Here is a 27,139-nt window from a genome sequence, read left to right on the forward strand (position 1 = left end):
GGGTGACACCCCAAATGGCCACAATGGCTGGAGCCTTTCAAATAAATAAACAAAAAGAAATTATGAGGGCAGATTTTGTTTTGCTACGAAGAGACAGTAGAGGGCTCAGCTGGCAGATTATAGTAATGGGAGGACACCAAGATTGACCAGAGAAGTTAGGTTTGGGAATGAGGTTGTAAACTGACTGACAGACAGAAATATGCTTGACAATGCAGTGGTCAGGACAGAGCCACACAGCATAAGACATGAGCCTTCCTCAGCGCCAGGGAAGAGGTGAGCTGTGTACAGAAAGTGGGAGTGAAAGGGTGTTTATCTGTAGTGTGTCCAGTTTTCATAAGCTGCTGTCCCCAGTTGTAAGAGTCTGGTGTAATTGGAGAATGGACTGTTAAGCTCTTAAAGGAGATCTGATGGTCACACAGGGTTTACCTTGTGCCTTGGTCAAAGTCAGTGTTGGAGTGATTTTTCAGTTTGGCAGCACTGGGAAATTGTCTGAGTTCTCAGCCACAGCACCTGGTTACTGGAGGCCACAAGCAAAAGCATAGAGTACTAGATGCTGCAGTAGGTGAGAAGGGCAGACCTGCCGCTCAGGAGGCCACCAGCAGCGATTTCTGATGAGGACAAACTTGTAACTCAGTAGGTGCTGGACCCCTGGGTGCATCGGAAGCACCAAGAGGCCCTGGGAAGACGCAGGGTGGACCACGGGTGTCTTCTCTGCCCATCCCAGCAGTTGTTGGTGCTGCTTGCCTGGGTACCCCCGGCAGAGCGCTCTGGGAGCCGGGCTCCAGGGAGTGAGGGACTGGCTCAGTCCCACCGTGAAGCCAGCAGGGTGCCTTAAGATATTTTAGATTTGGGGGGCCTTGCTTCTCTAAGCGTCTCATCATTTGGAAGCTAGTCTTTGTATAAGGAATATCACTAAGCTCAGAAACAACTGCAGACAACATAGTTTGAGGCAGTAAGATGCAAACCATGAATAAAGGGACATGGTGAAGAGGAGACGTGATGTTTTCCTTGGAAACAAGGACTAGCAGTGGCAGGGAGCCTGGGCCGTGATGCGGGGCAGCGCTTGCCGTCTGCAGCAGCACCCACTGCAGGGAGCCTAGAGCCAGGGGCGGGGGTGACGGTGCCACGGTGCAGGCACAGTTCACTGTGCCCCATTATTTCCTCTCTAGTCAGAAAAGCAAAGTGGAAGTAGAAAAGGCTTTGCTAACCTTAAGGAAACATTAACATTTGTGAATGACTTGAAGAGGAATAACATATTAACAGACTGATGAGTTATGGTTAATTATCTTGTGTGATTCCTGAAGCTAATGTGGCCACTGAAATTTATGCATCTGATGTTCTGATCATTTAAAGTGAAGAAGTAGAGGATTACTTTATCCCCAGTCCAGTTTTCATTGTGAAGACCCTCTGTTTAAAGTTACATTTTAAAAAAATATTTATTTATTTGAAAGGCAGAGTTACAGAGAGAGGGGCAGAGGTATTGAGAGAGAGAGAGAGAGAGATCGATTGATCTTCCATTCTCTGGTTCACTCTTCAAATGGTTGCAGTGGCCAGTACTGGGCCAGGCCAAAGCCAGGAGCCAGGAACTTCCTCTGGGTCTTCCACGTGGATGGCAGCAGCCCAAGTACTTGGATCATCTTCCACTGCTTTACCAGGTGCATAATCAGGGAGCTAGCAGGATCGAAAGTAAAGCAGCAAGGACTTGAACTGCTTCCCATATGGGATGCTGGCAGTGCAGGCTGCAGCTTAACCCACTGCAGCACAATGCCAGCCCCAAAATTATGCTTTTTATTGTTGCTTGTTTTTTGAATTTTGCTCAAGATTAAACATTACAGAAAGCAGAAAGAGAACATTCATTCATTCTTTATTTGGTACCCACAGATGCCATCTCATAATGGGAAAACGGGAATAATAGATTTTTCTTGGAAATATCATCCTGTAAATACTTCATTTACTTAATTCCACACCAGCTAAACCTTAAAAGTCATTTTCCTTTTGACCAGCACAGAGCAAGTGAGTGGAACAGATGGTCCAGCTCACAATGGTGTGGGACTCTGGGACTCAGATGCTGACTGGCCTCCTCCTTTTCTTTTTTTATTTTTATTTTAATTAATTTATGTATTTGAAAGGCAGAGAGACGCAGAAACGTGTACCTCTCTGGATCACTTTTCAAGTGTGCGTGTTAGTGCTCATCTGACCCTTGGTGGCTGTGTGGTCCTGAACAAGCGACTCACCCTTCTAAGACTCAGTTCTCTGGTGCCGAAACGGAGCTGGGGAGCACATGTCTCCCACCGTTTGTCCTGAGGGTTAGCTGAGATGTTCCCTGGAAAACACTTAGCCAGTGGCACTTTGTGGGATCCACGTGACTGCCTGACGTGGTGGCGTCTGAGTGGCACAGAATCGGATGCTGACAAGTGGGAGCAGTAGTCCAACTGACCAATTAGCATGACTGAAAGAGCCGTACACGTTCCTTCTTGGGATGGGGAGGAAGGAAGGTCCACAGAAGCGAGGCTGTTTGTGGAAGCAGGTTCTGGTTTCAGGGCCATTGTAAGCAGGTAGGCAATAATGGAAAGCCAGAGAGTAAAAGGCAGGCTTGAACCCTTTCAAAACTAAGATTTATCTGGGAATGTATATCAACAGTAGGTAGGTGCATAATCAGGGAGCTAGCAGGATCGAAAGTAAAGTGCTAACAGGCGCAGCAGGTTAACGCCCGAAGAGCCGGCATCCCATATGGGCGCTGGTTCAAGACCCGGCTGCTCCACTTCCAGTCCAGCTCTCTGCTCTGGCCTGGAAAAGCAGTAGAAGATGGCCCAAGTCCTTGGGCCCCTGCACCCGTGTGGGAGACCTGGAGGAAGTTCCTGGCTCCTGGCTTCAGATCAGTGTAGCTCCAGCGTTGTGGCCGCCTGGGGAGTGAACCATCGGATGGAAGACCTCTCTCTCTCTCTCTCTCTCTCTCTCTCTCTCTCTCTCTCTCTCTTCCTCTGCTCTCTCTGTGTAATTCTTATTTTCAAATAAATAAATCTTTTAAAAAATTAGGTAAACTGTGGGTTTCCTTTCCAGGAAAGTAGCTGTGCTCACCTCTTTTGAATAGACATGAGATACAGGAATTGTTCAGTTATCCCTGGGAGTTCCTACAGTACTTTCTTGACTATGAACTATTTTTTTCCTGGGTTGTTTGTTGCTTATCTCGCAAGCCTTGGTACTTTGATTTGAGAAAGGACAAGCTACTTTTTGTGGGTTTTGTTTTGCAGCTACCCTGAGTGTCAGCGGGACTGGCTGGCCGTGTGGCCCGTTAGCGCCCCATCTCCACCCCCACTAGCCAGCTGTGTGATCTCAGGCAGTGCCCTCCTCTGTGGAGCAGGAATGATAATGTTAAGTTTATTGTGAAGATTAAGTGGTTCAATACCCATTGAACCCAGTGCCTGGCATTTTATCACTGCTCTGTACATGTTAGCTTTTGGTATTGTTTAGATAATCTTTACTTTTCAGAAGGTAAGTGACGTTAACTATCCCTGGAAGGTATCCTTTCCTGCAAGAGAAATGTTAACATTAAAGAATTTGAAGGGGCCACCGCCGCAGCTCACTAGGCTAATCCTCCACCTTGCGGCACCGGCACACTGGGTTCTAGTCCCAGTCGGGGCGCCGGATTCTGTCCCGGTTGCCCCTCTTCCAGGCCAGCTCTCTGCTGTGGCCCAGGAAGGCAGTGGAGGATGGCCCAGGTGCTTGGGCCCTGCACCCCATGGGAGACCAGGATAAGCACCTGGCTCCTGGCTTCAGATCAGCGCGGTGTGCTGGCCGCAGTGCGCCGGCCGTGGTGGCCATTGGAGGGTGAACCAATGGCAAAGGAAGACCTTTCTCTCTGTCTCTCTCTCTCATTGTCTAACTCTGCCTGTCAAAAAAAAAAATAATAATTTGAAGTCCAATATTGATGATTTTCTGTTTTTCTGATTTTAATAAGTAATGAAGTATTTCTCTGTTATATTGCTTAAGTCAAGTCTCAGCTTTGAAGTGAAACTTGTTTTGTTCTGACATCCAGAGAAAATGAAAGTTTTCCTTTTCATCACCTACTTAAATGGGACGTGAAATCTGTTTGTCAAAACACTCATTTCCATTTAAGACCTTAGTTTTTCAGAACTGTATTTTGCTTTGAACTGTAATTTCATAATAATTTTGATTAAGTTTATATAAGGTCAGATTCAGCTCATTTATCTTTTCAGCTTGGTTTCCTACCCCTCCTCTCTTTTTCTCCAAAAATCCTTGTACAAACAAACAAAACAAGCTCTAGCTATATCCCTTCTGTAAAGAGAAAGCTGCTAATCTCAAATTCTTAACTACATTATGCAGTTTGCACACATTTTGGCTTGTCTTAAAGTTTGTATTTCACCTGTCTCAGAAAAAGACAGACTCAGCTTTCATTAGCTCTTGGAATAATACCTGTTGTCATGGACTCAGCGTTTGGCAGCCTGCTCTTTCCCTGTATACATGTATTGAAAGTTGGGCGTGAGGGGAAATTAAAACTTTTTTTATTAAAAACAAAACTAGTGTGCTTCATGCTTTTGGTTTGTAAGCGTGACATTAAGGTCCTATGCTTCTGACTTGCTGTGACTTTGCTTTTCACACTGAATTCATCACGATCACTTAATATTTTTATCAAAACCTTTATTGTTTTGTGGAACTTTTGTTTTCCCTTTATTTTTTATTTAAGGTATTTATTAATACATTAGATTCCAAGGGTCACAGCAAATGTGTGAAATTACCAACAACACAGTTCTCATCCATTCTCGTGTTAATGTGACATTAATACAAAGTACGATTCAATGTAGTTCATAGATACAATTAGAATAATACAGTGATACTTCCTTTCTCTCTCTCTGTTTTTCTATAAAATGTATTTGTACTTATAAATTGCTTTTCTGTAGGGTTTTTTTTTTTTTAATTTTTCTGAATGGCAGCAAACTCTCATCTACTGATTTACTCTTCAAATGCCTGTAAAAGCTGGGGCCAAGGCCAGGAGACAAGAACTCAATCCAGATCTCCCACATAGGTGTCAGAGACTCCTCTGCTTGAGCCCTCTCCTGGGGTCTGCCCTGGTGGGAAGCTAGAATCAGGAGTGGAACTGGGACTTGCACCCAGGCTTGCTGACGTGGACACGGGCAGCTTAACCGCTAAAGATCCACCTTTCCTTAGGTTTTTGACTGTTAGAATATGTGAATTTTCTAGAATCCAGTAACTAGGAGAAGATAGCCTAAGTAGTAATAATAATATTCTTTTCATCATCCAAGGTAAATTTTCTCTTTTTAGAAAATAGATATTCCTCTCTATCCAATAAAGCAAAGCATGTACATTTGAGAAATTTGTATTTCAGAAATAATTTAGGCGGTAAACACCAGTTTTGCTGTGTTTAAGTATATATATGAAATTTCTTTTTCTCATTAAAATTTATTATAAGCAGATTTTTCTTTAGAATTAAGTAGCAACCTGAAAAATTGGAGCCCAGGAAGTAGAATAAATTCTGGTCTGAATATTAGTGTTATTTTCTCCATTTTTAAATTAAGAAATGAATATGTATAGCCAAATTTCAATTTAATGTTTCCTAGACTTTTAATATTAGCCTCTAAAATGGCAAGCAAGTTTGCAATGTTCTCTTCTTAAAATATTTTCATGTTTACCAGCCTCTTTTGGGTTTCGTTCTTTTGGAAAATAGTGTTGATGAGTGCTTTTCTCTTTGGCTAAAACAGCCAACCATCAGAATTATTAATGTGGGTGTGCTGCGCCTTTTGCAGAAGTCAGTTCCTCATGTGTGCCGCATAAAGTGACGATGCCACTTCTTTCTGTTTGAAAGAAGGTCTTATGTGCTTGTAATTTCCCCCTTGCATTTGGAACACTTGAGTCATGCCAAGGATTAATTTTAGTTTGAAATAGACAGAAAATGATTGAGTTAAAATATAGAAGTGTATTCAGCTGCAAACGAACTTACCCAATGTTAGAAGGAACACGTCTAAAATAAGTCACGGATTAAAACTGCCACCAGTAGAACTGGAACTTGGGTAGCTGGTGACATAAGCTGATGTGGGCGTTGGCAGCACAGAGGGAGCAGTCTTGACACAAGGAAGTGGGACTAGGTCTGGAACAATTTCCCTTGTGTATCACACACAAATAGTCTTTTCTTCAGTATCAGACAGGTATGCATTCCTGTTCCAACCACTTTCTCTCTCTCCTACTTACCATGGTTAACTCAAGATTTAACTACAAAAAAATAGAGTCCTCTCTTCATCTAAGTTTTCTTCAAGTCTGATAACCAGTAGGATGTGTGCATCTTTTCCCTAACCTGATGCTGTTAGCCTTCTGACTTTTCCATACAGCTGTGTGATAGCAGCTGCCTTCTGATTATGTCTGTGCCCCAGAATACAACGTGTTCAAGCACTGGGGACGTGGGAGAAGTGGCTGCCTGTGCCTCGCGTTCGTCAGGCCACAAAGCTGTTCCGATGCAGCCTCCCGCCGTCTGTCTGCAGTTTCAAATCAAGGAGATATTTTTGTCAGCAGCAGGGCTGTAAGTGTCTGTGTTTGGAAAAGCAGACGTGAATATCTACAGCTAAGCGTGCAGTCACGTAATTATCTGGTACTTTTGTGGAGATTGGCCATAAAACCACCCAGGAAAGGAAGAGGTAGAGTGATGGTAGCTGGTGGGTAGTGGTTGAGCAGGAAATATGCAATTGAACTGTATGTAGTAATTTTAACAATAATGTTTATAAATTATAGTTTTCCACAAAGCTAGACATTAACAAAAGAATGTTTGATTTTTCTTTTTAATCCTCATTGCATGTTTATGATTTACTTTTGTCTTTCTACACTGCACCAACTCAGGTCCATGGGATTGTGCGGCGATCCAGTTCCTTCAATACAGGTCGGATTGAGCACCTGTACAAGAACCCCCAGGCTCATATTGAAGGAAGTGAGTGATTTTCTTTTTCTGCCATCTCTTTCCGTGACTTCGTATCTTTAGAGATATTTTCAAATGTCATTTTTCTCAAAGTCTATCAAGTCACAATTACTTACCCATGAGTTACTGTAGTGAATGTAGCTTGCGTGCTTTGAAAGCCTGCGTTGTTTGCTGCCCTAGGCTGTGGTGTCATCTTGGTTTGGCTGTTAGCAGGGTATTGTGTAGGTGACTCAGACAGACCAAGGGCAGATATGCCTTTGATCACCCTCCTCCAGGTGTCCCTGTCCCCTCCAGTAAAAGCAGGTCCCTCCTTTCTTTTAACATTTGGTCCAGTTAAACAGTCACTGTTATCTGTGCTGTACAGATATCTTCAGAAGGTGTACACATTATTACAAGGTTTTCTTTTTCTGAATCTCCCTGTTCTGTAACACAGCTTACACCCTGGAGCCCAAATGTGTGTTAATTGGGTAACATCTGTTATTATGTTAAGATTTTTTTAAAAGTTCGTGTGAGTTTACCCCTACAAATCCTTTACAGATGTAGGCAACATGTGCAAATTTCTTTTTTCTTTATAGCTTCTTTTATTTATTTATTTATTTAATTTGGAAGGCCGAGTTAGAGACAAAGGTGCGAGAGAGAGAATGAGAGAGAATCTTTTGTCCTTTGGTTCTCTCCCCAACTGGCTGCAACAGCAGGCTGACGCCAGGAGCCTGGAACTCCATCTGTGTCTCCCACGTGGGTGCAGGGCCCAAGCACTCGGGCATCCTCCACTGCTTTCCCAGGTGCATTAGCAGGGAGCTGGTTGAGAAGTAGAGCAGCCAGGACTTGAACTGGTGCTCACGTGGGGTGGCAACATCACAGGGGACAGTTTAACCCGTTGTGCCCCAACACCCACCCCACTCTATGGTCTCCTTAAAGGTGACAGTATCCTTTGCTGCCTTAGAACCATTTCTATTTTGACCCTAGTTTAAAATTCATATAAAATTTTAGATATTTAAAAAATTGAGCTTATGTCACTTTGTTCTATGTAACGGTGTGTTTTTGAATTCTAAAGACATGAAGTTGCACTATGGTGACCTCACTGACAGTACCTGCCTTGTGAAGATCATTAATGAAGTAAAACCCACAGAGATCTATAACCTCGGAGCCCAGAGCCACGTCAAAGTAAGCCATTTTCACGATCATGATTCCTCTGGCTGTGTTCCTGCCATGTCTGTGCTTCGCAACCACTGAGCGTGGCCTTCAGGGTTAGTTGGTAGCGTTCGTCTATTTTGGGTTGTTCCTACAGACATGAGCCCTGACTGGACGTGTTTCCTGCCATTTCAGATTACATTGTGAATGAAGTGTTTTGTTACAATATTGGAAGGGGTAACTAAGTAATATTTCCATTTTAATACTAATTTTTAGTATTGGCTGCGTTATCAGCTGGGAGAGTACTGTTTTCAGACCCAATAAGATATTAAAATAAGTTGAATTGATTTTTTTTTTCTATTGTGAATGGTTGTCATTATTGGCAAAAAAGTCCTTTTTAGCCTCTTTTCTTCCTCAGGTATATAGGAAGTGTTGATTTCTTTCATTTTGTTCAGGTTTTCTGGTAGTCTGTTCATTTTACTTCAGTTCTTTCTTGAATGAATCCCGGTAGACCTGGGAAGGCCAGGGATTCAGTGGCTGCTCCTGCTGCTCACCTGAGTGAATGAAATCTGAAGCCAGGGGTGATACGAATTCTGCTCGGACACTTATTCAGTCATGGTAGTTAATAGAGCTTAGAAATAAAAGCAAATAACTGAATTTAAAAAGCCAAAAAAAAAAAAAAAGTCCAGAAAAATCTATCAGCAATACTTGCTGTTAAGTGAACAGTACGGCGGTTTTGTTTCAGAAAGTATTTACTGTGATTTTCTGTTCCTCCCTGTCGCCGACTTTGCGTGGAATAGAAGCCGTGTGTCTTTTCATAGACCTCTGCTGGTTTAAAGAGGTGTCATTAAGTAGGTGCATGGCAACCAGGTGAATATGGTGAGAGAGACATGCGAGAAGCTCAAGCTTGTGGTTGATAGCAGATTGAAAACTGGTTGTCTGCATAATGCATTTTTCTCTTAAGTGTTAACCTTGAAGGAGAACCACACACTGGTCATTAAAGACACCATGTATCTGCCTATGCCATCAGAAAAACAAACAAGCAAACAAAAAACCCCTCTTAATCTCCAAGGGTTCTCTTCTATATCTGGGCTGAAAGTCTGCCGTGTGGAAGTGTCGGAGTCTGGGTTGGAGCGGAGCTCATTGTCACTCTGTGTTTCCCGTTTCTCCTGCGCGTGGCTGTCTGTCTTCTTTCAACAGCAGTGACCCCCTCATCCCGGGATTGAAGATGTAGCTTCTCCTGACTGAGGCCGTGTCTTCCACGCGGTGATCCACTGAGCTGCTTCTTGGCCAGCTGTGAGAGTGTCTTCCAGACGAAACAGGATGCTTCGTAACGAACACTCTGTGACTCAGTTTCCTTAAGATTAAGAAGTCCCCTTTGTGATCGTGCAGACTGTCACCTCCGGCAGCTACAAACTGGCATGGCGGGAGGATGCGGTGCACTGTAGGAAGGCTTTCCCTTTCATTTTAGTGTTCAGCGGGCTGGTCCTTTCCTTTCTCCAAAACACATTGGTGACTCAGTAGGTTACATTTCTTTCTAGTTGCAGTGAGCATAATAGCATTGGTTATTATTCCAGAGACTGGTAAAGTGCTGTAAGTAATGGAAAATTTAAGAGATTGAGTTGATTCCTCCTAGGTTGCTGTGTATGTCTAGCTTATTTTACTTTTATCATTTTTTGGCTGCATGTCCTAAAGGTCGGTTAGCAGGCATAAATGATGCTCATGTGAGAATTTTGGTTTGTCACGTATGTTAGTCTCTCTGCAAGTATTTATTGAGTGCATACTTCCTACGAGGTTCTCATGCATGCTACAGTGGAGGACACAAAGTGTGTGGAGGGTTGCAATGTTGCCCGTTAGTGGCAGCGGTTTGTGGCAAGTAGAGGCTGGCCTGATGCCTTGACTGTTTGATAGAGGGTGAGAAAGAACTTCTTTCTGAGGGGTTGTGGAGGTTTCCAGGAGGAATTCACATCGAATCTGGTCCTGGAGTAGAAGAAGGACATGGACAGACAGAGTGGGAAACTGAGATTTGAGATGGAGCTGGTAACCTAAGCCGAGAATTGGATGTGAGAAACCTTGGGCTGTGTTTGCCATGTGATGTGCATTCTGGGTTCGCTGAGCAGGAAGGATGTCAGGAGAAGCGGGAGGTAAGGCTGAGCCGTAAGTGGGCTACACCCAGGCAGCTGCTGCATCACCGGAATAGGAAAGGAGTGCATTCAAAGACGAGGTTAGAGGTTAGCATCTAGAGAGAGGGCTTGAGAAAAGATGCAGAGCTGTGGGATGATGGTGGCATTGGAAACGGGGAGGAGGAAGACGGGGGCACCTGGTGGAGCTGACTCCTCTGTGCGCTCATGTGGTTTCCAAGGAGTTGCTGCAGTGGGGTCAGTGTGCCATGCCCAGGGAAGCGGGTAGTTGATGGGGCCACAGCGCTAGGCGTTTGAGGAGGGACTGCTGCAGCAGGGTAAAGAGAGTGCGACGTTCTTTTTGGACACCTTTTACTGTCAGTACTTGTTCCTTCAGGTAAAACTGGTCATGAGGTAGTTTAAAATACATGTGATGTTGAGAGAGATTTGGGGTACAGAGCGGTAAATCCAGGTTTTGGAGTTCTCGAGGTGCCAAGTAGAAGACTGAAGGTTAAACTTTGGGGACATGCCTGTGGCTAGAGGGTGGTAGGAGAAAGAGGAGGGCTGATGACAGGGACAGAGGAGATGGGGTGGTGGTGGGTGGCAGTGTGTCACAGAAGTAAGGGGGGGTGGGGTGATGGGTCCAGGCAGAGGTCACAGGCCTTCGCGGTTGGGCTCCAGAGAATTTGCAGCTTTTAAAAAGAGCATATTGGTACTGGGACAGAGGAGAGCGCCAGCGTGTGGAGGGCTTAGAAGCTGAGCAGTCCCAAGTGGAATGCACATTGGATTCTTTTCTAGAATGATGAGAAAACATGATGGATAAAGCTTAAGTCAGCATCTCCCGTCGATGGCTGGTCCTCTCCCGGTATCTCTGATTCCTTGGTGCAGGGTGAGGTCTGAGGCTTGCGTTTCTAGTATGTGTCTAGATAGTGCTGCCCCGACCTAGGGACCCCCCTTTGAGAACCACTGCTTTATTCTCTGGGTTTTGTAAATTGATTTATGCATATAAAATACAGGCCTCCACCACATTCCCCTTGGAGCTTCTTCATTCAGTATATCAACTTTTGAGTTTGATCTATAATAGTCTTGTTGTTTGCCAGTTAATGGCTGTGTGAGCTCTTGATACACACGACTGCATATGCAGTCACGAATGGTGAGAATGGAAGGAATCTGAAGAGAACCTGACAGATGCTTGTCCCAGAGTTCTTCACAGTCAGAAGTTGCTCTTTGTCCGCAGCCAAGTGCGTATTCTGAGAGAATAAATACTTTTGGGATCCTCCCAGCACTTTAGAGAAGCAGTATGAGTATTGGCCGTTTTTAGCATGTCCTTTAAAATTCCATGTTTTATGCCACTATTTATGCTTGACCTAGATGTAGACGGTAGATGCTCAGTCACGGAAAGAGTGGTGTGGGAAGGGGACTGGGCTGGTGGCACCGACTGTTCACCTGCCTGCCCGCTGAGTGAGCGCTGCTGGGCCCTCTGACCTTTCACGGTTCAGCATATTGCTTCCAATTGGTTGCCTCTGTCAGGAGCATCTTGTTAGGGTAACAGGATGGAAAACACACTCTATTCTTTTTAATTAACTTCTTTGTACCAGTCAGCTTTGTAAGATTTAGTGTATTCATAGACAGTAGTTTTTTTCTTAAAGGAAGAAGTTCTTTTCTGACAGTGGAATGCTTACAATATATTAGAGTAATTCAAATACATTTCTTATTGTTTGGTGCTTCGTTTGACAAAAGGTTCTAATATTAGCACATTTTGCATTCAGTTTTGAATCCGTGACTTGTAGACTGGACATTGTTTGTGTTGGCATCTCTTCTGGAGGGATAAAGTCTTCTATCACTCTCACTTCCAGTTAATTTGATGTGGGCTATGGTATGCTAAAAGTAAGGAAAATAAAATAATAGGAAGTTGGTCTGGTTTCCTGTAGGAAACCAATGGAGATGAAATTGGTTCTTGGAATAAGCCCACAGCAGTCTGGGAAGTCCTGACTGAAGACATTTTTCTGAATCATAAACAGAAAAATTATGACTCATGAAATAGGTCATTGAGAGGCTGATTTGATCTTATGTGGGAGAAAGTGAGAGATGACTGAAATGTGCTAGTTATTAAAAGCACCTAGACCTTGCTTGATGACATCATATAAGCAGGAACAAATTATTCAGCAAGTACTGCCGCCCATTTTGTTGAAGAAAATGTTTTAAGAATCTTTCTTTTTTGCTGTTGTTTTTAATCTCTTAACTGTGTAAATAATCGTGTTTCTTATCTGTTCCACATTCATTACTGTCGTGGTCTTGGGTTTGCCCGCTATTTCTCCCAGCTTTCCTGATAATTTTGCATCGCTCTTGAAGCTGTGGTGTTCGGTAAGATTTTTTACAGTGCATTACTTACCCTTTGTCTCAGTGTCATGTTGAAGTTGCTCTGAGTTTTTTATAAGAAATGAGAATTATGTAGTTGTGGAATGTTAGAGCTGGAAGGAACGTTCAGAATAACGTAGGTTTTATTTTTACAAATGAAGTCACCTATACGGAGCCAGCCGTCTGGTTATTGGGCAGTCTGGGATTGGGACTTCGGTCTGCACATTCTGTAACTGAAAGATCGTTTGAGGAAGGGACCCTCTCTAGTGCCCTCGAGTACTGCTGACACCTCACCTTGCTTCCTGCGTCCCCTCGTGTCTGGGGGCTCTTCCTGAGCTCATTTGCCCCCCCCCCCCCCCCCCGTGTCTTTAGTGGACCCAGACAGTCACTTGCTCTTCTCTTCATGGTTTTGAGAAGGATTTTCAAATCTGTGCTCAGTGTTTTCTTCACCTTTCTCTTATCCAGTTCGAGTAACTCTATGCTTTCTAACCCTATAATTATCTTTATTATTGTTCCTTTTGGTTCTCTATGTTGTTTAATTTTGTTTCGCGTCTTCACGTCGGTTCGGAGGCCCCAGTGCCCACGAGGTGAACTGGGATTTCCTCGCAGCTGTGCAGGACCAGTTAGCAGATTCTGAACGTGGAAGCCCAAGGAGGCTGAACCTAAACAGCCCTCACGGCAGGACCGGCCGCTCAGGAAGCTAGCCACAAAGCAGGGCTGCATGGGGGCCAGGGTGTGAGTGTGCCGGTGGCCGTGCACAACTTAGTATCACCGAGAGGCGAAACAGAAAAGCCAGTCCCGGGAGTGAAGTTGGGAATAAAAACAGGCATGGGAATTAAACCGCTGGCCCCTGGGAAAAGGCCTGAGTAATTTAATGACCATGTTAAAAAATCGTCATCTCCAGTGGTATGTGTGTGTGTGTGTGTGTGTTTTCCTCACAGTTGTGAGAATTGAAATTTATAGCTTGATAGCTAGCTCCATATTCTACCCAAGGGAGCCTGAACCTCCTGTGGCAACTGTAATTGAGGAGAGGGTGGTGGGTGACTCCATGCATTGGGAGACTTGCGTTATGGTGGGGAAGGGCAGGTGCCTATAGCTGAACATCTGGTTAGTGCCTGACCCAATTATAGAACAAAACAAAATTGCAACAGCGTGACCCTTTACCGTGTAATTATAGCGAGGGTAGGGGGCGGCCCATTAAAAACCCAGAGCAAACAGCAGAGATGCACTGTCCTCAAGCTCTTGCTCATTTTGTGTTTATCTTGGCCCCTGGGGAGCCTGGTGGGGTGGCGTCAGAGGAGCAGGAGAATGAGGAGTGGGCAGGGAGCGCAGCTGTTGCTGTGGTGGGTGGGTCAGCGCCTGGCTCTCCAGCCCCCACAGCGGCGTGGCGGAGCTCAGCGTGGTCACATCACTGGGTGTGAGCACTCAGCTCCCTTCCCACCCCCACTGCCACCTTTCACCAGGCTGTGCCCACAGGACATGGTGGGGAGACCCGGGGCAGGGGGAAGGGATGTTTTCATGAGAAGCTGTAGTACAGGCCAAGCCTCTCAAATCAGGGGTGTGCCTCGGAATTCTGGGATGTGTCTCACGTCCAGGTCCCCCCAGTGCGAGGGGTTTTCCCTGGCATCCAGTCCTGGGCAGGTCACACATCAGCTGTGTGACCTTGGCGGAGCACTCAGCCCTTCCTCCCGCTTCCATTTTCTCATCTGTGCAGTGAGCTCCTGCCTCTGCTTGGGGTTGCTCGGCATGGCTTTCCGCCGACACTCTGCCCAGTCCTTCACCCACCCTGTGCCCACAGCTGTGCCCAGACTTGACTCAGGTGGCAGATTCTCACTGATGCCCTCCTAAACATTCCGTTTGCAGCGGAAGCTCTGCTGGGGTGGTGGCACCCTCTGCCCTCCCGAGGAGCAGGCATTGGCTACCCTACCTCCCCACCCCCAATCCCATGTGTTCTCTGCTCACAGCTTTGGCTAACAGGAGGCAGATCACCCCGAGAACCGGGAGGGTGCACTGCGGTCTCATGGCCAGTTACTGCTCCTTCTGCCTGGGTGAAGGCTGCTGCTTGCCTTAGCTGCTGTTTAAAATCATGTGCAGGAATGCTTTTCTCCTTCAAACACCTCTAATTCCTGCCACTGCAATGTTAGCTTCTTGTGATGTAAGGGGGAAATGATGGTTACGGCCTTTGTTTTTTATTACATGGGCCATAGAATTCTGAGGTGGCAGAGGTCTTGGCGGTGAGCCGGCTCAAGCCCTTCTTGTACAGTGCCTCCCTGGCACTGCCAGCTGATGAGCAGCCAAGCTCTGTCCAGCCCAGGAATCAGCTCTGTGGCCACTCAGTTCCCCTGTCCTGCTTAACTAAGAGAGGAGAATTAAGGGAAGAAAGGTGGGGTTGAACTCTGAGAGCAAGAGACCACAGAAATCTGATGTTTGAAGGTTTACCCACCATTGCCTACAGTGAAACAAAATTTCAGTATGCAGGAGGTTGAAGTTACAAACACTTTTTCCTTGCTAGAGGCAACTGGTTATAATTAATATCATATGAGAAGTGTTTGCGTAGCTAGGAGGAACTCCTAAATACAGCAGTGCAAGGTGCAATGTTCAGCACATCAGTGATACTAAATAAAATTTATGTATAGGGAAAGTAGAAATCCACAGTACTAACTCATCAAGAATGGTAACTCTTTTTTTTGGTTAGGATTGTACAATTAGATTCAATATTTTTTAGGTTGAGTGCCTGTACTATATTAGTAGATAATTAAGTTTCCTTTAAACTCTGTGAGGATAATAATTGTTGCCACTCATGGAATCAGAAGAATTGTTAGTTTTATAATTAGAATGAGCAGTTTGCTCCTATCTGTATAATTTTTTAAAGAATTTGCCAGCCGGCGCCGCAGCTTACTAGGCTAATCCTCCGCCTTGCGGCGCCGGCACACCGGGTTCTGGTCCCAGTTGGGGCGCCAAATTCTGTCCCGGTTGCCCCTCTTCCAGGCCAGCTCTCTGCTGTGGCCAGGGAAGTGCAGTGGAGGATGGCCCAAGTGCTTGGGCCCTGCACCCCATGGGAGACCAGGAGAAGTACCTGGCTCCTGCCATCAGATCAGCGCGGTGTGCTGGCCGTGGCGGCCATTGGAGGGTGAACCAATGGCAAAGGAAGACCTTTCTCTCTGTCTCTCTCTCTCTCTCACTGTCCACTCTGCCTGTCAAAAAAAAAAAAAAAAAAAAATTTGCCAAGTCAGTTTTATTATTATAAATATTAACAAACCTGTTTTCTAATATTTAAAAATACTGCTTTAGTTCTACAAATCCATTTTTATCCATAATAAATTATAATTCCAAATGGGTCTCCTAAGGTAATTTGCTTTTTTAAATAAATACATAAATTGAAATAGCTTATACTCAGATATTAAGAGATTTAAAATTTTTATATTTAATTCTTAGATGTGTTCGAAGCAACATAAAATCCCTTTAGTTTGTTATCAAATTATGAGTGTTGAAATAATAAGGATTTCTTATGAACAGACTGCTTTACTTGGTAAAGAGCAGTGTGTACAAGTTTGAGAACCTGAGGGTCGGCTGGGCGGGTCTGCCCTCAGACCTTGCCTCTGTGTGGATGGCTGCTGGCTGCCTCGTGTCTGTACGAGGACAGTGTCTGCTCTGGAAGACGGGCTCCCTGGCGGCTCTCAGCGCCCTTCATCTGCAGCAGAGAGGCAGCGGGTGAGACAGAGCTTGGTGCTCAACAGGCGTTGTGTTTGCTTTGGTTCTGTTCCTTCTGATCAGCCCTGCTATCCCCTCCCCTGTGCAGGGACAGCCCATAATATTTAATACAGTTGGTTACCACTGTAGTTTAAGGGCAAAACTGCATCATAAAACTTTTTCCATTTTATAATTTAATATTCCTATCTACAGAGTGTAAACTTCACTGGTGTAAACTAATAAAAGTACAGCTCGCTGGTTCCCACGGTTCTTGGGAAGAAGTTAGCATGTTTGCATCTTCTATGCATGAAGGTGGGTGGGAGTGTGCTTTGTTGGTGGGTCCCTGTGTGTCATCTGGCGCAAATTCTTCCTTGGAGCCTGTTTCAGATTTGAGCAATTGAATTCAAATCTAAACCACCTAAAAAGTCCTTTATAGTCCATTAAGTATTTATGTGAGAGAGAACACTCTATGAAAGTTCTCCTCTCCCTGTTCAGACAGAGTGTTCTGTTTTATTAGATCTAGGTGGTATTGTAATTTTGATAACAGCTAATAATGTTTGGAATTTTGCTTATAATTGGTGGACCACACAAAGGTATGTTTGTTGGATTTTGCACTCTTAATTTACTCACAATAGTAGCTTGTTTATTATATAAAATCTAAAGTAGTATTAATTAGTATTACAACAATTATTTTCTAGGTATGAAGTTCCAGTTTATGCAAACAGTTTGAGGTTTTAGTGCATTTATAAACACAAATGGTGAACAGTTAGTAAGTCAATAAATGTACTATATGTGAGGCTTTTTGTTTATGCTTTTAATGATGAATGAAAATGGTTTTTAGGATTTCCTCTTTTAGAATATGTGATTTGCATAAATTAATATGCAGATATAAATAATACCTTGTTTCAAAGTGTAGTTAGATGTATTTCCATCATCTCCAGCTGTATGTAAATTTAAGAAATTAAACTTTCATAATTTCTCTTTTTAAAAGATCTAACAACTTGGTGTTGAGTGCAATCTTTATCCTTTTAGGGCAAATAGAATTTATAAAATTTATTTTGTTAAAGTTGGCTCCTTAGAGTTGTTATGGTTAAGGAAATTAAATCCTTTCTAGTCCAGAGAAATTTAATGCTTAAGAAGACTCTTTTCTATTAATTCTTACTGTAAATCATTAATTGGATACCTTACCAGTGCTAGCAAGAAATAAATTATAAGAAAATTGTTTTAATGTATCAGATTTGTTTTTTGTAAATATGTCTAACATCTAAGATAAGTAGGATTCATTGTTACTCTTTTTAAGACAGTTACATTATATATATATAGAGTTTAGGGTGGTTAATTAAAAAAATTCACAATGAATTTGAATTTATTTACAAGAAGTTATGCTTCAAGGCTTGGTTTGGCACTTTACACTATGTTGACGAAGATCATCCTGAGAGTAACAGACTGAGAATGCCTTAGAAAGTCTTGCATTTTGAAAGATGAGCTCAGCTTGTGTATGCTTGTAGCGCTGGTGATGGAGAACTTTGTGTTGGGTGCTGTGATGCAGCTGTAAATGGCTGACTGGCGGAGGGAGGCAAAGTTTGAGCTTCTTGTTTTGTTTGGTGTATCCGGGTAAGGCCTTTTTCCGAGTCTCCTCTCTGCTCCCGTCCCCATACATTTTCTTGCTACCAATGTTTTTTAAGTGAAAAGTCTTTTAGAAGTTAGTGATATTGACACAATGAAGTTTTATGGGACATTCTTCAGAACTGTTGCCACATCGCTAGTGCTGTGGATTAGTCGTGGGGTGGCGGAGAGAACAGAATTCCTGGGTTTGTTTTAACGTTGCCCCGTGGCTCACCCTGGAATGGTTTTCAGTTTGTTTTCTTGACACTGACATTTGTCAGGACAGTTCGGAGCCAGCGCGGCCAGTGCCACCAGGAGGCCAGGAGACTCCTGAGCTTGGTCTGATGGATTGCTCCATCTTTCCCAGGGAAGAAGTGTTTGGGAGTTTGACAGACGTTCGTTGATTATTATATCACGATTTTTGATGTTTAAGTAATATGAGTAGATAATATTTTTATCTGTTTACTCTATGTTAAATATTATGACAGTGTTTTGGCTTACTGCTGTTTTGTCCTATTATTTGGCCCAGATAGTTAGATTACAGTTTTGCAAAAATTGTTTGCTTGAATGACTTAATATTTTAGCTTTTCTTGTTACTTTTCCTTTGCTGTGGTAACTCCATCAAAATCACCATTTCGAGTACAATAATGAGTCAACAGTAGTGGTGGTCTTCAGGTTAGCAAAGTTGCTCACAGAGAAGGAAGTGGGAACTCCTGATAGGCCCCTGCACTCCGGGGAAGAGCCACTTCCCCGCAGCCGCGGCCTCTCTGCCTAGATGACAGCCAGAACTGTCCCTGGGACCCAGGGGAAGCCTCTGGGGCCTGGGAGCGTGTTGTGCTCTTTTGCACACATAGATGGCAGCAGAGTGTTACGGACACAGGAGGTCGGTCTTGTAGTTACAGTGAAAGATGAGTGACAACGCGAACTGACTTCCATCAGTGGAGCTGCCTGTGTCGTGTAGTTAAGCATAAAATAAGAAAGAAAGCTACTATTGATAACATGAGAGTGTAGGAGGAGGAAGAAGGCATGAGACGCTAGAATACACTGAATTTCTGGACAAATCCCAGGTGGGAAAGCTTAATCTTTTAAGGTATGTCACCCACTCCTAAAAGATGATTGAAATCAGCTAAGATAATATGCATGTCAAAATAAAGAGACAGCGAAGGGCTGAGGGCGGCAGGGCAAGAGGGAGGTAAAAGAGAAACCATACACAAGTTGCAGCGGCAAGTAATGGCCTGCTGCCTGTGGGTACTGTAGCATTTGGCCTGCATGTCTCCTTTTTAGTTAAGCAAGTTACAAAGAGGAAATGTCAGTCCACGAATCAGGCAAACATTCCATGGGAACATTTGCTCAAATGTCAGCATTTTAGAAAATAGAACTGCAGTCTATTATGGCCCAGTCCCTGGGCTGGATTTGCTGTTAAATGCACAAGTACAAATGTATTTCTTCAGAATGCGTTTGCAATTAGCGAGTCACTTTATGTCTTAATTAGCATTCCTAAATAATGACATAATTACCATAAAAGATGACAGCCATCATTATAATTAATATTTAATATGTGTCTGTTTCTGAAGACCTTTCTGTGGCTTCTCACAAATTTTCAGGGTAATTTTCAAGTTTCAGAGAATTGCAGTTGGTGAAATCTCAGACATGAGGATCTAATGAAGTGGAATCCAAGTTATTAGAATCTGAGGAATGGAAGGGGGTTGTAAAAAAGCGATTTGTAGCGTGTCCTGAACAATCGAATCACCTCGGTGTCTCACACTTACAAACATCATCAGGGCTTCCTAATGCCACTCAAGTCACGCGAATGTTGTTCAGGAAAACATTTCCCCTCCCCTTTATGTTTTTTCTGATCTACTCTCAGGCGAGTTAGTACCACAGACTAATCTCTGTGTCACGAACTTGATTCTAAAGGTGTGTAGAACAACTTGCTTAAATGCAGTATCTGGCAAGTCTCTCTTATGACAGCAACTTATTTCTCACATAATTATTTTCTTAGTAAATCTGATATCTTAACAACCCCTTCCCTCATTTCTGAGTTCAAAAAATAACACTTAATATAATTTATTTCTCATACTTAATAAAGGCTTACTTGAGAGTATATTGCCGTTCACCCCCAAGCTGCTTCCACCAAATGAGGTTAGAAGGGACTGTGGTTTGAAGGGTGGAAGGTGGTTTCCAGCATCATTTGCTGTGTACTGTAATGGGCCTCAATGTTGCTTTAATGGAGCGTAAAACATTCTGGCAGCCGCCTGTTACTTATTAATGACTGAATGGCTCTGCTGCGACATATATCAGGAGGAAAAAATATTTGTGCACATATATGTATAGTTTTTCTGTGTTAATCTGTTGTGTTAACTTCCATTTGAATGCACAGATAGGTCTGTGTTGCCCTAACTTTTTTAGTAGCATGGGCTGTGTGGACACAAGAACTCAGCAAAACTTGATTTCTAAATGTGTAATTCTTTTATAATTTTGCAAGGTTTTGATCTAATTAATTGGATGGAATTTTATGAGGTAAATTTACACCATCATACGTCTCTGGAAGCCAAGTATGAAATGTTCAAGTTAGTCACAACTATGCCTATGCAGATTTCTCTGCAAGTCTTTAGTGAAATATCACATATGTTTGTTTAAGGGGCTTCAGATCAGCCTTTGCTGTTTGAAAACAACTTTTAGCCAGAATATGGTATGCTTTGTGGGTTCTGCATACTTCTCCACTTTCAGCCCCTCTTTGGCAGTTAGTTGCAGACACTGTGCTTTTCTTAATGGGACAGTATCAAGCAGGTTATTTATGTGACTTTTCCGTTGCCAGAGTTTTCATGAAAAGGACAGTATTGCAACACCACTTCCTCCAACTGCTTGATTTCAAAAGAATCATGTCTCCAAGTAGGCAAATCTAAGTGATTTCTGTTGCTTACTGACAGAAGAACATTGTTTTAAAACGTAAAAAAAGTCAATATATTATTTTTTTGATTTTATCACTGGCACACTGATTATCTTTGAGAGTACTTTGTAACTATTCTGAATAAGTAATTTAATACTGAATGATTACTATAGTGTTTCAATTTGTTTATAATCTTTAAAATGGACTTTTAAAAAGGATACATTTTATAAACAATTTTGATGCTCTTTTCAAATTAGAAAAATATTTTGTGTGAGTTTTGGAGGACACTGATAGTTGATTGACATCTTATAACCAATTTTAAATATGGTGATTGTACATTTCTTTACATAACCAAATCTTACAAAATCTTAGACTTTAAATTTTTTCTGCTATAATAGCTTACTTAAGTAATATTTGCCTATTTATTTTTCTCAGTAATTTTAAGTTTCTTGTAATAATTAAGTAGAATTCATTTGATCAATAAAAGTATGTGCTGTATTGTTTGGAATTATACTATCAAAATACTTGTACTTATAATTCTTGCCTTTTCTTTCTTATTATGCCCAGTTTCTGTTTGTTTTTATCTTAAATCTGAAATTTGGAATTTGAAATTTGAAAATATATAAACATTTTAAAATATTTAAGTTGATAGATGAGGGAGACTGTGATCATAAAGTATATTTTCTCTTACAGCCATTGTTTTCCATGAAGTATTAATGCTCCGTGGAAAAATTACTATCAGTGCCCCCAAGGCTATTTTTTTAAACAGGATACATCTTAATTTTAGGATTGGATTCTGAACTGCATGAATGAATAGCCAGTGTTTGCTCTCCTTGAGCAGTGATTTCACATAGATTTGATGTGCCCTCCCATCTCGCAGGAAATTCTTCCATGTCTTTTGCTTGTGCATGCTCGCTCGCTCTCTGCCTCTCTTCCTGCCTCTTTTCTCTCTGTTTCTTACCAATGATTGTAGTTATCAAGTTGAAGCATCTTTTCTGATGAGGAGTCTTGGTGGTGCAACCTTGTTGGCACAGGATTCAGAGGCTAATCCATAAAATAGTTAGAGTCTCCAAAGTGTGACATTAGTTGTCTTTTTTTTTTTTTAGATTTTCTTTTCACAAGCTCACTGAATTTTTTTCTTTCTTTTTTTTTGGGTTGGTTTTTATTTTTTGAATGTATTCTTCCATGCTAATTCTGAAATAATTTATAGATACATTTGTTTGGTAAAAGATATGTTTTACTTGACAACAAAAATATCCTAGTGAGAGAGTTTTAATCATAAACCAGTAAAAATTCATTCTTTTAATATAGCATAAATTCATACTAATTAATGCTTTCAGTAAGAACTTCCTAGTAAAATTCTAACACTTAAATACCATCCCTTCTTTAAAAAAGAAATCTCAATGTCAGCTCATATATTTATGAAATACTTAATAGAAATACTACAGGTTAATTGTATTTTTTGTATTAAAAATAGAAGTTGCCAAAGTTTTGACGTATCTTACTCATTTTCTTGCATTCTTACAGAAAATACCAGTGCAGTTGTAAGCTTTTAGTGAGATCAGTTCCCTGGATGAGAATTGCATTTCTGTGTGTGGAACAGCAACTCTAATGTGCTGGGATTTGATGCTTGTCTTTACTTCTCAGGGACATTGTACTCCCCCACTGTAGGAATCTTCATTCCAGATGTTAACACATGACATTTGTGTAGTCTCCTGTCACGTGTTTGAGTTTTTAATATTAGCTCTATGATCAAATGTTATATATGGCATCTTGATTTCACAGTGATAGAGATTTTGTTATTGTCATCTGTATTAGTCACATTTAAATGAAAGACATTTATTTGCTGCCACATGTCAAATCCCTCAGTGAATATTCTGTAGTTTATTTTAATTGCATCATGACTTTGGACCTTTACAAACAGAGCCTCATAAAGTTAAATAAAATAACGTTGCATATGTAGATATCTTAATGAAATATCAGTATAGTGATGATAATGTCAATTGCTATAATATTTAGGACATTAGAAGAACATAGTGTGGCTGACTTCTTAAAATTCACGAGCTGTTTATCTCCAAGGAGTATGTAATAAATCCAAAAAATAACTAAAAGTTCGACACTTGAACTAAGGATTTCACTACATTGATAATGTATACACATTTATTTAACCCAGTTTAATTGTATAAGTACTCTGATCTAAGCCTCATTTACTTACATCTTGTGACCATTATATTGAAATGTAGAACTTACTGAATACTAGCATGGTGCATTTTTTCTTTATGATGAGAAATATAAGGAGTTAAATTTGTCAGAGATTTTATAATGATGCAAAACAAAACTTGTGAACAAAGGGCATAACCTCTCAGGCCTCAGTCTCCTCATGTATAAAATGGGTGCGAGACTTTGGAAAGTGGGGTAATGTTGCAGTATATACTCTCTTAAATCTTTTCAACCCTAATGTTCTATGATTCTGTGTTGTTTTGAAGTGGTATTATACTTTTCTATATAAATTATGTATCTTGTCTAATGTAAACATATGTGTAATAAGATCTAAGAATAAAGAGGTCAGTCTTTTACAATCTATACTCTTTAAGAAGAATAAATCGACCAATTTTAGTATATAATGGGTTTCTCAAGAGATATTTAATATTCTTTTTAAAAGTAGGCTCATACCTTTTGAAAAAATTAATGCAAAATAGTGGAAACGCTGGGATGGAAAAATCTCTATGCCCTGTTTTGTCAGAAAGCACAAATTAAAGTTGAATGCTCTATAAGCCATTGGTCACACTGTTACCGTAAGAATATTTTATCTAGAGAAAGTTAGCACACGAATATTTTCTAGTAAATAGAAATTTAAATGGATAGGTTGGTTTTCTGAATAATACATGCTGACTTTTCTAAAGGATAAATACATAAATGTACATTTCCACAAATTGAATCTGAGGCATATAAATAAATTTAGATGACAGTGTTAATTTGTTTCTACATTTAGCTTTCTTTAAAGGTTTTGTTTTCATTTCTTGGAGTTTACATACAAGTGCAGTAGAATCTACTGTGTCCCAAATTGGCTTATTAGAGAAAAAACACAAACGAATCTGTTTTCATGCTCTAAGTATATTGAATATGTAGATTTTGATTGTAGAAACCATGCTTCTAAATATGATAAGTAACTCTGATTCAGATATAGCTTTCCAGAAATTTGTATTTAAAATTGTTGTTGTTTTGTTTCAGGAGAAAGCTGTTTGTTTGGAAAATGAATTAAGTTTCAGTCATAGATTTGATTTGTAGGCTAGTAGACCAGAATTGGCAGCTCTGTTGAAATGTTTGCTAGATGAGAGTTTATAACGTGAAACACAGGGGTCAAATGTAGATGATGATTTTAGAGAGCAAAAAGTGAAAGCTTTAAAAATGTGTCTTTAAGAGATAATATAATTTCCCTAGCACATCCTATATTCATGGGGGGGGAATACAAGTTTTAATTTCCAAGTTGTCTATTTTTTGATAATTTTAAAATTTAAATGATGCATTAATGTTTATCCCTAGAATTTATAAAAGTAAAAAATACTTCTACAAAAAGTCATTCCCTCTTAAGTATAATTGTATTTAACTAAGTGAAAGGTTCCAGAATTAACTAGCACAGATCCAGTTATTTTTAAGTAATTCAATTCCATTTTTGAATTTAGTAGCATTTTATGCAGTCAAGGTGGCAAACTTGTTCCTAAGTTATTTTTTTTAAAGTTTATCAGAGGTATTTTAACCCCATTAAGGCATTCCGAAGATATTCACTGTGAGCTTTTATAAAAAGTAGTATGGAAATTTTAAAAGTCTTATGTAGGAATTGCTGTAAGTATAACTAAAATAGTAATGCAAAAATTACATTTTTCCCACATTTCTTCAATAAAATTTCCGTAGAATTTAATAATTTGTTTCTGAATGAAGTTGTAAGTTAACATATAAATCCTTGGATGAGTTTTTCTCCTGTACTATCTACAATAAAAACAAAAAAGATTACTTGGTATAAATTTTCATTCTTTGAGGACCAATCATAAAAACCTATATGTAATTTCCTTAGTATCCTACTTTAGTTTTTCAATACTGTTTTGAAGTATTCATTCACCTTTTACCTTGTGTTCTTACGCTTTTGGAAGCTTATTGAATGTTTTTTAATCTATGGTACTAAGTATAGAAAGTTCCTGGAAATTGACATGTATTGTAATCAATGCAGCAGTTCTTTCACAGGCTCCTTGTGTTGTCACTCCTCTTGACAGTGTAGACTGGGACCCGCCTTCTCACAGCTGCAAGAGCCTGGTCTGATTCCTCCATCTTGGGCTGGATAACTAAGCCTGCAAGAATTCAAACTCCTCAGCCTGCGTTAGCCTAGGTCGCACAGCTCGGTTACAGGGGCAAAGCTGAGGCCAGAGTGAAGGCTTTCTTACCTGCTCTACTCAGAGCCAAGTCTCGCCTGCCCATTGCCTCGCGCTGGCTTTGTCAAAGCGTGACATGGATGGATTGCTTGGAATTCTTTCAGAGCGTTTGCTGTGTAATAATGACGGCAAGATCTCAGGCATGTGTCAGGGGCCACTGATACGTGTTGTGACAGCAGTTGCAGGGTGGAGAGGTGAATTTATTACTAATAAAACATTACAACTCTTATATTTAAAGCCAAACATAATTTACATTCGGTTTCACCCCTCACCGTTGTACCTGTCCATTTTTGATTTAAGCTCTGGCCCTCTTTCTCTGCCCAGAGGCATTCATCCTGTTCCTGGCCATCCCCCACATGGTCACCTTCTCAGTAGACAGATAGGTGGTAATGGGAGGTGGCAGGGGGCTTTGACTAGAACCATCTGTTTCACTCTCTCTCAAGAACAATAGACCAGGCACTGTTCTGTGGGGGCTTGCGTATACACTTATCTGCAATAATAATGTGTAAAAATACAAAGTTTTCAGATTCCAAAAATTAAGTGGTTTGTAATAGCCTCTTTTGAACTACTGAATACTCTTGTAATTCTCTTGTTCATTTATTACCTGGAACTTGCCAACTGTTATGTTTTATTTTTCCTTTTCCTTTCTTTATGTTTTCATACACCATGCATCATCAAGATCAGTGAAATTCACATTATTAATGCTTATACATTATATATGCAAATCTCTAAAACATTCATGGAAAGTATGTATTAAGAAGCTATGCAGGAGCCAGCGTCATGGCTTACTTGGTTCATCCTCTGCCTGCAGCACTGGCATCCCATGTTGGCGCCGGTTTCTAGTCCCAGCTGCTCCTCTTCCAGTCCAGCTCTCTTCTGTGGCCTGGGAAGGCAGTGGAGGATGGCCCAAGTGCTTGGGCCCCTGCACCCGCATGGGAGACCAGGAGGAAGCACGTGGCTCCTGGCTTCGGATTGGCGTAGCTCTGGCCGAAATGGCCATTTGGGGAGTGAACCAACAGAAGGAAGACCTTTCTCTCTGTCTCTCTCTCTCACTGCCTAACTCTATCTGTGAAATTAAAAAAAAAAAAAAAAAAAAAAAAAAACTATGCATGGATTCCAAGATTTTTCTATACCATAGTAAACTTATCTTTTAATTCTGTTTTTCCATTAACTTTTTGAAGTACCCTTGTATTTGTCTTTACTATCTTTTAAAAAGACAACTTATTCCTTGACTCTTAAATATATGGACTTTTCTTACCGTGAAATTTGCAATCACTAACTTAAGTAGTTGTGAGTGTGTGTGTGTGTGTGTGTAGACACACAGATACAACCAAATGTAAGTTGCTGTTGGATTTTTAGATCAGGTGCTCCTTGTGGCGTATTTGGGGTTTTAAGGAGCTAACTGCACTTTGGAACCGTAACCCATCTGTTTGACCTCTGGGAACCTCCCTTTTTGGCACAGGTCTGGAGATGCGTTGACTATTCCCAGGCTACTGTTTTTTCCCCTTGCTTTTGATTTCTTAAAGTTAGCAAGTAATATGTGAATTCCGTAGCTAACGAACCTATTGAAATATTTGTTAGAACTGACTGTACACCACTCGTCATGATTTTGAATTGCATTCGATCCACTAACAGTGATTGCTCAACTTAGGATTTTCCTTAAAATGGTGAACCATTGGTGTGAGTTCCCTGCATAGTTTGCTTCAAGTTTTTTATTGCTGCAGTAGATACACCGAATGTGGACCATGCAGCTCGAAGTTGTGTGCCTTTTTTTTAATAAAACAAATTCCAGAAAGAAAATAAAAAGTGTGTGTGTGTGTGTGTGTGTGTGTGTAGTTTGGAAATCATGTAAAATATCTCTCTATATGGGTATTACCCTCTTTATGATAACTAGATATCTAAAAATCTTGATTTAGAAAACAGTGATCATTTTAAACTATAAAATGAATATTTATTCGTTTCAGAATTCTTTTTACTCCAC

The 27,139-nt window shown here is 41.2% G+C and overlaps 1 protein-coding gene across 1 annotated transcript in view; it reads left to right on the plus strand.

The window, feature by feature from the left end:
- Positions 1–27,139, plus strand: part of GMDS (GDP-mannose 4,6-dehydratase) — a 628,352-nt gene that overhangs the window by 130,521 nt on the left and 470,692 nt on the right. Inside the window, exons 3-4 of the mRNA XM_051855925.3 lie at positions 6,865–6,952; positions 7,995–8,104. Of these exons, the coding sequence (XP_051711885.1) occupies positions 6,865–6,952; positions 7,995–8,104 (198 nt within the window). The remainder of the gene's footprint in view (positions 1–6,864; positions 6,953–7,994; positions 8,105–27,139) is intronic.

Source organism: Oryctolagus cuniculus, chromosome 5 (genome assembly GCF_051225735.1).
Source record: "Oryctolagus cuniculus isolate XC-2025 breed Fujian yellow rabbit chromosome 5, ASM5122573v1, whole genome shotgun sequence".
NCBI lineage: Eukaryota > Metazoa > Chordata > Mammalia > Lagomorpha > Leporidae > Oryctolagus > Oryctolagus cuniculus.